The sequence below is a fragment of the Mus pahari genome, chromosome 20 (assembly GCF_900095145.1).
Source record: "Mus pahari chromosome 20, PAHARI_EIJ_v1.1, whole genome shotgun sequence".
Classification (NCBI taxonomy): Eukaryota; Metazoa; Chordata; class Mammalia; order Rodentia; family Muridae; genus Mus; species Mus pahari.
The window spans coordinates 41,974,706-41,988,847 of NC_034609.1; the positions used below are offsets into that span (position 1 = coordinate 41,974,706).

The window sequence follows — 14,142 nt, forward strand, 5'->3', positions numbered from 1 at the left end:
GGACCGAGAGAAAGGACCCAAGGAGCTGAAGGAATTTGCAGCCCATAAGAGGAACAACAATATGAACCAACCAGTACTCCCCCCCACCCCCCTCAGAGCTCCCAGGGACTAAACCATCCACCAAAGAGTACACATGGAGGAACCCATGGCTCCAGCTGCATTTGTAGCATATGTGACCTTGTCGGACATCAATGGGAGGAGAGGCCCTTAGTCATGTGAAGGCTCTATGCCCAGTGTAGGGGAATGCCAGGGCCAGGAAGCAGGAGTGAGTGGGTTGGTGAGCAGGAGGAGGAAGAGGGGATAGGAGATTCTTGGAGAGGAAACCAGGAAAGGGCATAACATTTGAAATGTAAATAAGGAAAATATCTAATTTTTAAAAAAAAGAAAAAATAGAGAGGGGTCTTATTGAGAGGAGCTTTCTTAAAGGCTGTTTATGGGGTTTGAACTCTTTCAGATTGGAAAAACTGCATTACTGGAGTTTATGTTTTCGCACCGAGAACACGGACTCAGATTAATTCAGCCGTGGAGGCAAGGGGCTGTGTGTGTATTAGGAAAACAAGCCCATTTGTAAAGCACTGCCAGATCCCTCCAGGTGCTCAGAAGTAGCTATTTAGCATGAATATTTCATCAATGCCAGAGTAGATTGAAGAAAATTCTTTCCATTATGTCCCCATCACCAATGCACGTGGTTGAATGGACTTCTGACTAAAGAATCTAAATATGCTTAAAACATTTTTCACCTCCAGTGGAACGAGTGGAGCCTGATTGGGTTGTTATTTTCCTGCCTCATGAAATATTTCAGAGGCAATTGTGTCTTGAATGTGTTGTTTGGCAAATTTTTATCCGAAGCCAGAGCCTCTGGATTATCTCTTAACTGGCAGTACCGATGTAAGGAAGTCGACACTTTAGAGAAAATGTCCAGGGCCTGTCTCTGCGGTTCTTGCATTTTAATTTTAAAGACCAACTTTTAGAACATGCTGCTGTGCTTGGCATAACGGGTGAGAGAACAGAGATTCTAAGTGGGTGAACTTCAGCGTTCACACTCCCACCCCAGACCCAACAGGCAGCCAAGTTGAGGTCAGATGCCATCTTTGCCAAAGCTTCCCCCCACTCTGAGGAGAGAACTGTCTTGTGTTGGAGAGGCCTGACATCTTGCTCGCTTCGTCTTCGGAGCCTCTCAGGCACCAAGTCTCTCTGCTTCCTGTTCCCAGCAATGCGGACCCGTGTTTTCCTTCCGCCTCTGTGCCTTTTGTGCAGTCCAGGGGCCTGAAACCAGGCCCCTTCCTTGTATCTCTTTTTCTGGTGGAAGAATCGTGAACTGATGTTGCAGACAAGAGCAGAGAGTGGAGAGCGGAAGGATAGACGGAGTTGGCCGAGCAGAAGAGGGTGGGGTCTAGGAGGGGCAGCATCTGCTAAGGTCAGCAACCACGCCTCCTGGGTCTCTCCTGGGTCTCTCCTGCCTCAGTAGTGCTGGGGATTTTATCCTCGATCATATGGATGCTTGTACAGGGTTGAAAGGTGGGTGGTCTTAAAAGATCTTTCTGAGCGGAAGCTTCTAAAGTCACCTCTCAAACCCTAAACGCCCACGAAGAACCTGTAACTCCTTTGCATCATTGACTGTTCTGTCCGTAGCAACTTCCTTCCCATCCTAAGACCTGGGACCCTGGCAATGTCCCTACTCGGTGCTCTGAGTTTGGGTGCCTGGTGAAAATTTCAGCCACATATATAAGAGTGTTTATGTGTTCTTTCTTTCTTTCTTTCTTTCTTTCTTTCTTTCTTTCTTTCTTTCTTTCTTTCTTTCTTTCTTTCTAATGTTGTGCTACATTTTTTCAGTACATTAAAAAAGAAAGGGACATAGAAGATTGAAGTAAACATTTCCTTCTATAATTTAGATCATAATGGTCTAAGAATACCTCATCAAGGCTAAAGGAGCCAATGTGGAGGCCAGGAAGTGCTTTTTCTAGACCAGGATTCCCAGGAAAAGGATTTCCTAGCTCCCACTGTCTATCATCCCTCGATGATATAACCCATAGCAATATCTCACATGCCCAGTTGACTGCGACTGTCACTTCTGAAATTATTTAAATATCACACAGATATTTAAATAATTTCAGCAAGACATGGACCAGTCTAAAATCGCTGGAAAATTTCACATTCTGATCTCTTGCTTAAATTGTGGTCTATCAGTTGCATGTAGAAGTAGGGTTGGTTAAGGATGTTGTCAAATGAGTGTATGATATACTTTGGCCATGATTCTCCTGCACTTATCCATCTCCGTCTAGCCCCCCTTTCCCCCAGTTTCAGATTGACTGTTGCATTGCCAAAGTTTCTGATTAGTGGCTTTCCTCATCGGAGTGCTGTTTCTGACGTCACCGGCTATCATTTCTGGAAAGCGCACGGCATTCGGAGGCTCCGAGGGATGGTGGCTTCCCATTTATTACTGTTACATGCCAACAGCCCTTGAAATGCCACTGTTTCTGATGGTTGCCTGGCTGCATGCCATCCCAGGACCCTGCCAGACGTTACCTTCCTACCCCATCTTTAAAGAAAAGTCAATGTTCTCTTGGCACAAGATGATTTCCTGGACTAACAAGGCAACAGAGGTGCCTTCGCCTCAGTATAGATCCCACCAGAGGTTTTTCCAGCCACAAGCACTGAGGGTCTTTGACGACAGATACACAGCTGTACATATAAATGGCAAAGGAAGAGGCAGAACAATGAGCCTAGAAATATGAAATAAGGGCCAAGGTGTTTAGAATTGGAAGGAGGAAGGGTGCCCTGCCCAGTTCTCTCGTGGTGTCTTTAAGGCGCCCCTCAGAGTCAGCACGCATGCGCGTGGCCCAACTCCACACGCCTCAGAGATTGTTTCCCAAGGCTCAGTGTTCCCTGCTTTTTTGCTCTGGTCTTTTACATCTAGGCTGACACTACTGAGTCTGTCACCTTACATCTAGGGAGCTGGGAGAGGTGGGAGGTGGACTGGTACTGCATCTTTAATGGCTGCTGTACTGGGAAGAGAGGCACAGGGCTCAGGGGTACCCAGAACAACAGCATCGCCTTCAGCAGGCTTGCAGGCACAAGTGAGCCTTTTATCACAAACAATGGAAAGTTTGTTGCTGAGGACACAGGGTGCTTTTTCACTGCGTTGGACACATTTACACACACGCTGCCGTAATGAACGGGGGCCTCTGTGGCCGCATTACAGCTCTGAATCACCAAGTCCTTACATATGCATGGTGCCTTAAATCTTCACCCGGCACTGCCGTCGTACCCATTCACTCATGGGCGGCTCTTGAAGTTGTTGGTTTTCTTAACTGTAAATGAGATTTGCATGTATGGCATATTTTACCTGTGTTCTGTTCTTTGGCCGTCCCTCAATAAAGCACCAGAGTCTTTGGAGATGCTACGTCTCAGAGTTGTACAATAGAATCCATCCTCTCTGCTGTTGTCTCCTGGTTTCCCTCTTCCTTGCTGCTGGTTTATGTGTCTCTGTCTGTCTGAGTTGGGTTGGGGTTATTGTGCATTGTTTGGTTCAGCTGGCTGAGTTCCTGGTTGATTGGTTTTATCCTCTTTGCTCTTTTCACTGTCATTCATAAACATACACATATACACACACATGCACACACATATACACACATCACACAAACACAAACACACATATACACATACATACACACATATACAAACATATGCACATCATACACACACATATACACACATACACACACATCACACATACACACACATCACACATACACACACATGCACATATACACATCACACACACACACACACCACAGGGGTATAGGAGAAGTGAAGGGGGATGAGAGAGAGAGAGAGAGAGAGAGAGAGAGAATATTCAGTTTTCTGACTTTGCCTACATGTGGAGTATTGTTTTCCCAGAAACCACCTATCACGTGTGTGTGTGTGTGTGTGTGTGTGTGTGTGTGTGTGTGTGTGTGTGTGTGTAAGCCAGGGAACAACACTGAGTGTCACCTTCACAAACACCGTCTACCCCCCTGAGGCAGGATCTCCCAGCCAGGGACTCTCAGTGATTCCAAGTGCACACCACTTAGTCCAGGATTTGAAAGTGAGTTCTGACGTCTTTCTGCACTGGAAAGGGAAATGCTTTTCCAGCTGAACCACTTTTGTAAGTGGGGCTGGCTCAGAGGTCCCGAGCACTGTTTGCTCTTCCTTGGGACACAGTTGAACGCAGCCTTGGCCTTGCAGATTTAGACACACGGGACAGTGGTGTGAAAAACATTCGCAGTGCCCTTCAGTCCAATTCCAGAGCACTTTCCATTTTGCAGAACTGATTATATGTCCCACAAAATAACAGCTCACATCTTCTCTTGGAAAATAAACACGACAAGGAAAAAAATTGATAGGCTTGCAACAATTATTCTGGTCTGTGAAGTGATCTGATTGTGGCTTCATTTTCTCCGCTCAGAAATACCATTCTGGTAAACCAGCCATGTTCTACATAGTTTACTCATATATATATATATATATATATATATATATATATATATATATATATATATATATATATATATTCCATAACACAGTTCATACAATCTAGAATGGACCTAACAGAATGTTGCTTATAAATACAGTTTGTGATATGTATTATCTCTGCTAGTTACACAAATTTAATTGAGGGTAGTTCTTACATAGTCTGTGTAAGCTTTCTTCATTGATTAAAGAGAGCTATGGATTTGCTGGGAGGATTTATTAGGTGTAAGGGCTGATGCATGTGTCTCCATGTTGGCTAATACACATTTGCTATATTGCTATTCTAGCATTTTGTGAGGGGCCCCAGGTGTGGTTTTCCCACACCAGGCTCATGTCTAATCGTATCCTTGCTACTCAATATGGGGCTGTTTTTCACATTACCTTTTGTGTGTCCCGCCTCACTAAGCATTGTTCAGTGTCTTCCCCTGGCTGTATTCCTAGAGTGGAAATACAGAAGGAAGGGCTGTGGATATTTGCAAGGCTCTTGATAAACAAATATTGCCCAATGGCTCTCCACAAGACTGTTAGTCGATATTCCAAGAAAAATCAAGACTGTGAGTGTTTGTGGAGGTTTGCAAAAGATTTAACTGGGTTTGTTTCTTGTTTAACTTTGCTAAGTTTGTTTTCTCTTTAAAAACCATAAAATACAGGTATACACACATTCACTCACACACACACACACACACACACACACACTCATACACACTCACATACACATATACTCCCCCTCTCCCTCTCTCTCTCACACACACGCATACACATTCACACATATACTCCCACCTCACACTCACACACACACTTACACACTCATACACACTTACATACACATACACTCCCTCTCTTTATCTCTCTCACACATACACACAATCACTCACACACTCATACACACTCACATACACATATACTCCCTCTCTCTCTCTCTCTCTCTCTCTCTCTCTCTCTCTCTCTCTCACACACACACACACACACACACACACACACACACACACTCATGCATAGTTATTGACCAGGGACTAGTGATGTCATGAAATTATTATTTACCATATTGTTTTGATGGGAGCTCACTATGACTTGAAGTGTGAGGTGCATGCTCCTGGTGATACAGAAGATAATTTTAATTAGTGTGTGGTATTCGATGAGCTTGATTTGCATATTAAAAGGGATACTCTATTTTCATTTTTTCCCCAGCCCTCTAATTAGATCAGGATTGTACTAACCCCCTTCCACATCCCCACCCCCCTTTCTTACCTCTCTGTAGGCAGTAGTGTCTAGCTTGGATTTGACAATGTTGTGGGTCTCTAGTATGTTTATCTTCCTGTTTCCTTCTTTGTAGATAATGTGACATTAGCGCGTGACATAAAATAATGATATAGTTTCCTTTGTTGAACACAGTTCTTTAATTAAAAAGGTATAAGCCCTCAAATTGGAGTCAGTGGGTTATTGAATTTATTTAAAAAATAAAAAAGATACAACATTGGGGGTTAAAGCAGTAAAGTAGGACCTGGGAGGAGTTAGGGAGAGGAGCTGGGGCAAATATGATCAAAACACATTGTATGAAATCCTCAAAGAATTCATTATGATAATTGTCTAGATGCAGACCTTCTGACAGTGTGCACGCAGTGGGTGAAGTGGAGTCACTTTCTTGGGAATGCACTCCAGAGGCACTCCTCCCCTAGGAAAACATCACCCCCATCTCCATGACACCTGGAAGTGTGTATGGCTCTGTCACTCACTGTCAATCATCCCTGCTCCTCTAGCTGGCAGTGAGGAGAGTCGTGCTCTCTGGAAAGTCCCCTTGATATCTAACCAGGTGACCTCTACCTGTGTGATAGATTAAGACTACTCTATACTTCATAAAGGGTATGTTAACCCAATGTGATGCATTAAACAGATAATTCAGAAATTGGAATTAACCTGGCTTAAGGATCGCCATTGTGAATTGTGACATCAACTCTTGTGTGATTGTAACCAAGTTCTTGGTCACTCTAAAGATATTTGCTAGATAAAGTTGACACTGTCCAGACACGCTATGGCTATGTCCTTCTGAACAAAGTGTAAAGTCCCAGGGCAGGCTAATACTTTCCCGTCTGTGGGAGATCTTAATCAGGTCATCTTGTTGTCTCTTTTAGGATATTTTTAAATTTGCAAGGACATCTCCTGTCCCAAGACAAAAGAGGTCCATTGTGGTGTCCCCCATCTTGATCCCAGAGAACCAGAGACAGCCCTTCCCCAGAGATGTTGGCAAGGTAAGTTGGACAAAGGGCAAATGACAAAGAGGGATCCGGGGTGTTTGTACTAAGGGATGAGCAAGCTGTGCCAGCTGTGATTAGCTGGAATTGGCCTCCATCACTGTGCGTGGTAAGAGGTCAAAATGATTCTATCAAGATAAAAATGTAAGCAATCTTAAAAAAAAAAAACATGAAAATGCACAAGCCATAGATCACAATTGTTGGATCTATATAGTAGAAAGTAAATTCGAGGTGATATTGTAAGATGTCATTGCTTAACAACTGGCTGCTTTGTCTTCGTAGCTGATGTCCAGGTGACAGGCTGACAGCGACGTGCTCAGGGTTGCTTTCGATTGAGGTCCTGTTTGTTTATTTAATTATTTATTTATTTTTTGGTTGTTGTTGTTGTTGTTGTTTTTCAAATGTGTCAGTCGGAGCTCACTGTTGGGTTAGCGTCTCAGAGACGAAACCAGAGCACGGGAGCTCACCCGAGCTAATTAGATCCAGTACAGTGATGCTTCGGTCTGAACAATAAAGTCCCCAGGAGAAGACAGACAGCTGCCTTTAAATGAACCTTAGTGCTCATGCTACCTTGTGTCAGAAAAAAGAAAAAAAAATCAGCAAATTGAGTTTAATGATCTGACTAGCTGGTTTTTGTTGTTGTTGTTGTTATTGTTGTTGTTTGTTTGTTTGTGTTTTTGGTGATTCCGGTCTCAGGCCACTTCCTGTCTGTGAACTAGAAGGGTACCCTGCTGAGCTGACTGAAGGGACCCTGGACAGGGAGGAGAAAGGACTAGAAAGAGATGTGTTGTTTCAAAGTAATTTACCTTAAGGAACAAATCAGATGGATATCCCTGGCCCCTTGGCTCAGATGCACTGAGCCATCCCAAACTGGTTGCAGTAAATATCCTGTTTTTCAGAAATCTGAACCACTTTATCTCACTCTGATTATGTGGACCTGGCTATAGGTGATTCCATTCTTTCTCTGCCCTACTGGACCTAGTACAGACGTCTCATCCAAAACAATGGCCTCAAGAAAATGTTATGGGGCACACATCAGTACCTCCCGACTCCACAGAAATGTCCATGTGGAGATTCATATTTGAATTGGTTTCTATCTCTTGTTGAACCTAGAGTTCGGGTGCTTACTCAAATGAGCAATCTCAGTGCCAGGAGCTACAGTTTTATAATTTATTCATCAGGTCAAAATAGAAAGCCTGCTTTATGGCACAATCCAATCAGGACTGGGTAACTAGCAAATGATCCACCTTACTGTCTAGCCGGGAAATGGACATACGTGCAACTAAATAACAAGAAAATTAGAGAGGATGACAAGGTCAAGACAACAGTGGCCAGAAAGAAGGAGAAAGGGTTCCACCCCGAAGAGTTGAAAGGAGGAGATTGTCACAAAGCTGGCTGATGCCCGATGGGTGATGCCTCATGATGTCTGAGGGGAGAGTGGAAGAGTCAGGGCATCCATGGGAAGACTAGGTCCATGTTACCTCAGTAGAGAGATCTGTGTCCAAAGCCCTGAGGCAGGAAGGGATGAAGTTCTCCTGAGGAGCAGACCCTAGGGGACTTGGGGAAAACTGAGAACATGGCCTGAGGACCTGGAAGATCTTGGGAGGGAGCTTCCGTAGAGGTACTTTGAGGAATTGGGATTTGGGCACAGCCTGCAATGACTGACCCCTGGAAGCTCTCCCCCAGGCCATGTATGCATGTCAGTGATCAGCCTGGCTTCACTGTAGGGAATATTCTCTGGAAGCAGAATGGAGGCTAGAAGTGGGAGCAAAGAGACCCACTTAAGAGGGGAGGTAGTCTGAATGAGAGGTGAGGATGTCTTAGACCATTGAAGTAGTAGTTCTACTGGAAATCAATAACCAGCTATTATGATGAACAATATGGGTATTATTTTAAACAGCCATCATGCCGAAGATGCATCTCTTTTTAGCAATTATTTTCTGTGACTTCTAGAAAAAAGAGCAGCTTGGAATGAACAGAGGTGTGTTAATGACAAGTCCTATCCCTCTGGACAGACCTGACCACTGTCACACCTACACTACAATCCGTGTCAAGGGACTAATCTCTATCTCTTTAATGGCTTTTGAGACCAATGTCAGTCTTTGTTCATTACCATATTGGAAGAGCAGATTCAGACTGCTTTATTAAAAAAAAAAAAAAAAAAGAGGTTTATGTAACTCACGGTAATAGGTGTGGAAGGATCCAGAGGTGACATCTAGTAGTACCTTTGTTAGCAGACTCCCGAAGAAGCATGATGAGTCGTGGGTAAGAGATAGGCAGCATGGATATATGTGGTTCCATGGTCTGCTCCCTCCCTCAGTGTGTCCAGGCGGCAGAGTGTGTGTATGTGAGGTAAAGAGTAGGGGTGGAGGAGTCGGGTGGGGTGGAGCGTGTTCTCTGAGGATTTCAGTGTTACAATTCTTTTAGACAGGATTCAGTGAAAGAGCTTGCTCTCATGTTGGTGGTGAAGAATGGCTGTATGAACCTCAGGGAGTAGGTAGGGGGTTCAGGCTGGGTGTACTTTATTGGCTGTGGCCGAGAAGCTGGAAATACTTCATTTACATGAAGAGGAATTCCGGGTGCTTGCCGGGCAATTTCTTATCAGGAGGGAAGAAGCTGAACCTGCAATTTGGCCATGGACTACGTGACTTTCCAGGGGTAGAGAAAGTGGGGATCGGGCTCCCCAGATAAGGTCAGACAGAGAAGAGGAAGCCCCACTGAGACAGAGAGTCTCCCACTTTGCACTGAGCTTGGGAGGCATCCAGACACCATAGAGCACAACCTTAATAACAGGGTCTCCGAACATGGGTATTTCTGTCTAGTCTCTCTGCCTCTTTATCTTTGTGTATCTGTGTATCCATATCCTTGTGTATGTAGCTGTACATTTGTACATGGGTCAGGGCCATGTGTGTCTAGGTGGAGTCCAGAGAAGAACCCTGGGTTGTTCCACAAGATGTCATCTACTTTGTGTTTTAGAGACAGGGTCTCTTATTGGTCTGAAACTCATCAAGGGAGCTAGGCTGGCTGGCCAGTGAGCCCCAGAGATCTGCTCATCTCTGTCTCCCCAGTACTGGGATTACAAGAATGTACCACCATGCTGGCCTTTTAAAAGTATACACAGACTGTGGGGATCAAGTGTGGGTCCCCGTGCTTATAAGGCAAGCACTTTGGCTGTGCAGTCTCCCCAATATCTTCCTCCTCTAATACTGCTACTGAAATTTTATTAGGGGGTTTCTATCCTTGGGACCTTGTGTAAATTTAATCACACATGAAGGGCACCTCCTTAAACACAATAGCCCAACGGTTTCTACATTCATAGTGCCTTGTAATGACAGTTATCTCACACATGAAACATTAGGGGTGGTCTCACACAAGCTCTATCTAAATAGTAGCAGGACGTAAGCTTTGCTCTTTCTAGATACCCCAAAGGGAAACTAGGGTTTCGCCTGTGATCATGCATCAGAGTCCCCAGAGACACTTAACTTTGGTACCAGGGCCCCACCCTCCAGGCCAATACACCTAGCCTTCAGGCAAGAACCATGCATAGGTGTTGTTTAAAAGACCCCAAGGAAGACTGGTGTAGAACCAGGGTGAGGTCTCCTGGCATAGACCATCTTCCTCCTAGAGATGGTGTGACCCACAATGCTAGCTGCTCTGGGACCTTGTAGAAGTGTGTGTTCTTGGGCCCTATGGTTAGTTAGGCTGCCGAACTAGAAACTCTTGGGTGCAGTCCAGAAACCAGCCTTAGAATTTTACAACAGACACTTGTGAGCTTCTCATCTATATCCCAAAACTCTTGTCTTAATAAAACTCCCTTTATTACACATCAGCTATCCATTGATGTGCTTGTCTATACATCCTGCCCTTCAGTGAGTGTCAATACCGAACACTTCATTACGATTCTGTTTTAAAAAGAGTACCTATTCTAGATTGATTTCTGTTGCTGTGATAAAACGCTCTCACCAAAAGCTACTAGGGGAGGAAGGGGTTTACTTGGCTTACACACCCATCATTGAAGGAAGTCGGGACAGGCATTTGAAGCAGAAACCACCACAGGAACCCTGCTTACTGTCATTCTTCCCCTGGCTTACTCAGCTACTATCTATATCTATATCTATATCTATACATTATACATCTAGATAGAGAGATAGAGAGATATATAATCTCCCAGACCACCCTGCCTATGGATGGCACCCCTCCCCCCCACACACAATGGACTGAGCCCTCCTACATGGAGTAGCAGTTCAGAAGATATCCCACAGACAATGTCACAAGCAAATCTGATGGAGACAGTTCTTCAGTTGAGGTTCTCAGCTTCTCAGATGTGTCAAGCTGACAACCAAAGTCAGTAATCGCGTCCCATAGAAGGTGGCTCAGATTGGAGGGAGCAGCCCCTGCACCAATTACATAAGAGCCAAGGTGGAATGAAGCTAACTCACCCTGTATCTACACTGGTTACTTCATCTCTGAGTCCCACTCCCCTGGTTGGTGTGTGAGAAGATGGTCCCTGTGGAATTCTTGTCGTGAGCACTCAATGTGATAAGTGGAAAGGGCATAGTAGCGTGCCAGACAAACCGTGAACAGGTGCTAGTATTTCTTTATGCTTTTCTAATCCTATAAGATCAAGGATCCTGTCTGTTTCCATCGCCACTAAGTCCCCAGGTCCTCCCACATTGCCTTATATACAGCTGATGCTCAGTATATATTGGCTGATACAAACTAGGTTGAATTTCAGGAAGTTTTCCTCCTGGGGGAACAAGAAGGCTTACTCACAGAGGCCAAGCACATTGACTCTCTAAGGCTGAGAACACAAACACGTTAATTCAGGAACCGAGATGAGAACAGGGAATGAGAAAAGACCAGGAAAACCTTGTGAGACAAAGTATTTCTATCAGGTCTGTGACGGCACAGAATTCTTCGGTATCCTGAGTTTTCCCAGGGAGCTTCTCTTTACAGTGAACACCACCCACATAGCTAGCTGCTCTGGGGCATCTTGCTGGCCAAAGGGTCTCTTCCAAAGCTGGAAGGCTTTGCACCCACCCATGAGGCAGAACACAAGGCAAATAACAAGTGCCGGAGAGCACACAGCTCCTCACCCTCCCTTGTGTGGGTGATGCCCCTGAGACTGTGTTGCCCACCATCTCCTGACTTTTCCTCTATGCGAGTATGATCTAGCCACACACAGAGAGTACTGATAGGTCCCTAGAAATAGCCTCACTGCCTTCAGAAGGGCCATGGCTACAACAGAAGACTAGCCTTGGGGGTAGCTCTTAGGGTATCCAAAATGAGACAAGGGTATTTCTTAATAGCCACTGGCTTTGGTTACTTTTCTGTGGGTGTTGATAACAAAAACACCATGACCAGGAGCAACTTACAGAAGAGAGAGTTTATCTGGGCTCACATCTCCTGGGTGAGAAGAGGCCAGCATGTCAGGGGAGCATGGCGAGGAACGGGACAGGAGGCAGGAAGAGTGAACTTGGCTGGAGACTTAACTTAAACCCCAAACACTGGTGACACACTCCCCCACCAAGATGACACCATCTAAACCTTTCCATTCAAACCACCGCACCACTGAATCTCTCCTTTCAATCGTAACAGCCTAAACTAGAGTGTGATATGCAATACTAAAGTAAGGGATGTCGTGACCAAGAGAGATTTGGAAGACAGTGACCCCGATCCCTCGTAAGGTTTCATTGCTGTGAAGAGACACCATGACCACGGCAAATCTTATAAGGGACAATATTTAGTTGGGTCTGGCTTTCAGTTTCAGAGGTTCAGTCTGTTATCATCATGGCAGGAAGTATGGCAGTAACCAGGCAGACAGGGTGTTAGAGAAGGAGCTGAGAGTTCTGCATCTTGATCCAACTGCAACCAGGAGAGACTACTACGTCTCTTCTACATAGGGTGGAACTTGAGACTAGGAGCCCTCAAGGCCAGCCTCCACAGGGATACCCTTCCTCTAACGAGGCCACACTTCCTAACAGTGCCACTTCCCATGGGCCAAGCATATTCAAACCACCATAGTCCCATACCCAGCAGTCATGGAAGACTTTGTATCCCCCCCATGCCTCTGCAGAGAAAAAGCTGACAGGCACAGGTAGGGCTGATGAAGCTGAGACAGAGATAGAAAGGGAAGAAGGAGATGAATGAATCAAAACCAAGCAGGCACAGTCAGGAAAGCAACTTCCTTCAACGGGGAAAGGGAAGCAAAGACAGAGTTTTCACAAGGTAGTTACTTTGCAAGAAACATCTGGAAGTGTGGAGACTTGTGCATTGTAATGCTGGTATTCCATTAGGACGGGGAAAGCAGCTGCTTTAATAGGGAACCTAGGTTGAGAGTCTCTACATGGGCACATATATGGAGCCAAGAGGAGTCCTGTACTGGAAAATGAAATTGCCTTTGATACAGTTAAGGTAAGAGGCAATGAAGACTGTTTCCAGGTAGCTTCATGTTCATTCATTCATTCACTCATAGCCCAGGCTGGCCCCAGCTACTTTCTGATTGGCTTGGGAAATTGCCTAGAAAGAGACTGACAGATGATTGTATGGACCTAAAGAGAACTATAATATGACAATGTCATGTGTTGTCCAAATCTGGACAGTTTTCGGTGAGAAAGGTTTTGGTTATATGTACATCAGGACAACTAGTGTGACCTGGGACTTTCGAAGTGGCCATGCTAGCAGTTGCTCCTGTTATAACCTAGTTAGTGGATTTGTGACTCTAGTGCTGAAAACTAGTGATGATGATGGCTGTGGAGAACACAGCTTAGATCTTCCCTCTGAAAACTAGAATGCGCACCACAGTCTCCTGAAAAAAACATTGACTTCTATTGAAGGATAAAAACATCAAGAGACCGTGTAGAAGTTAGCAGGCCCTAGGTTGAGGGTGTTCTCAATTGATCCTGTGCCATATAGAACTGTCTACCCACAGAAAGGTTTCATAGGAATCTCTGAAGCTAATAGACAAAGTCTTGGCTGATGCATAACCCACCAAATAATTATGTGTTGCTAGATTGCTACAACATGGACAATTCAGAGAACCCTTTCCCATCCCGAGTGTATATTAGGTAGCCCTGACCCTCTATTCCACTGGCTAGTTGAACCAACTGGTTGGAAGCATATGGACAGAATGAACCCACATGCTTAGGAAAGACATCTAGAAAACAAAACAGGCCATTAGGCAATGTGTTTCCCTCCTTGTTTCTGGCTCTTCCCTGTGAAGTCTACCCTAGAAAATGTCTCCTTTCTGAAGAAAGAGGAAAAAGATGTCTTGAGCATATTTCCTCCAACCCCTGCCTTCCTTACCATTGAATCTGCCACAGAAGGAAGGAGTTGGTGTGTGTGTGTGTGTGTGTGTGTGTGTGTGTGTGTGTGTGTGTGT

General features: G+C 44.9%; 1 protein-coding gene across 1 annotated transcript in view; it reads left to right on the top strand.

Moving 5' to 3' along the window:
- The window catches only part of Cdh13 (cadherin 13), a 1,027,905-nt gene that overhangs the window by 470,290 nt on the left and 543,473 nt on the right, over positions 1 to 14,142 (top strand). The window contains exon 4 of the mRNA XM_021220018.2: positions 6,642 to 6,758. Within this exon, the coding sequence (XP_021075677.1) occupies positions 6,642 to 6,758 (117 nt within the window). The remainder of the gene's footprint in view (positions 1 to 6,641; positions 6,759 to 14,142) is intronic.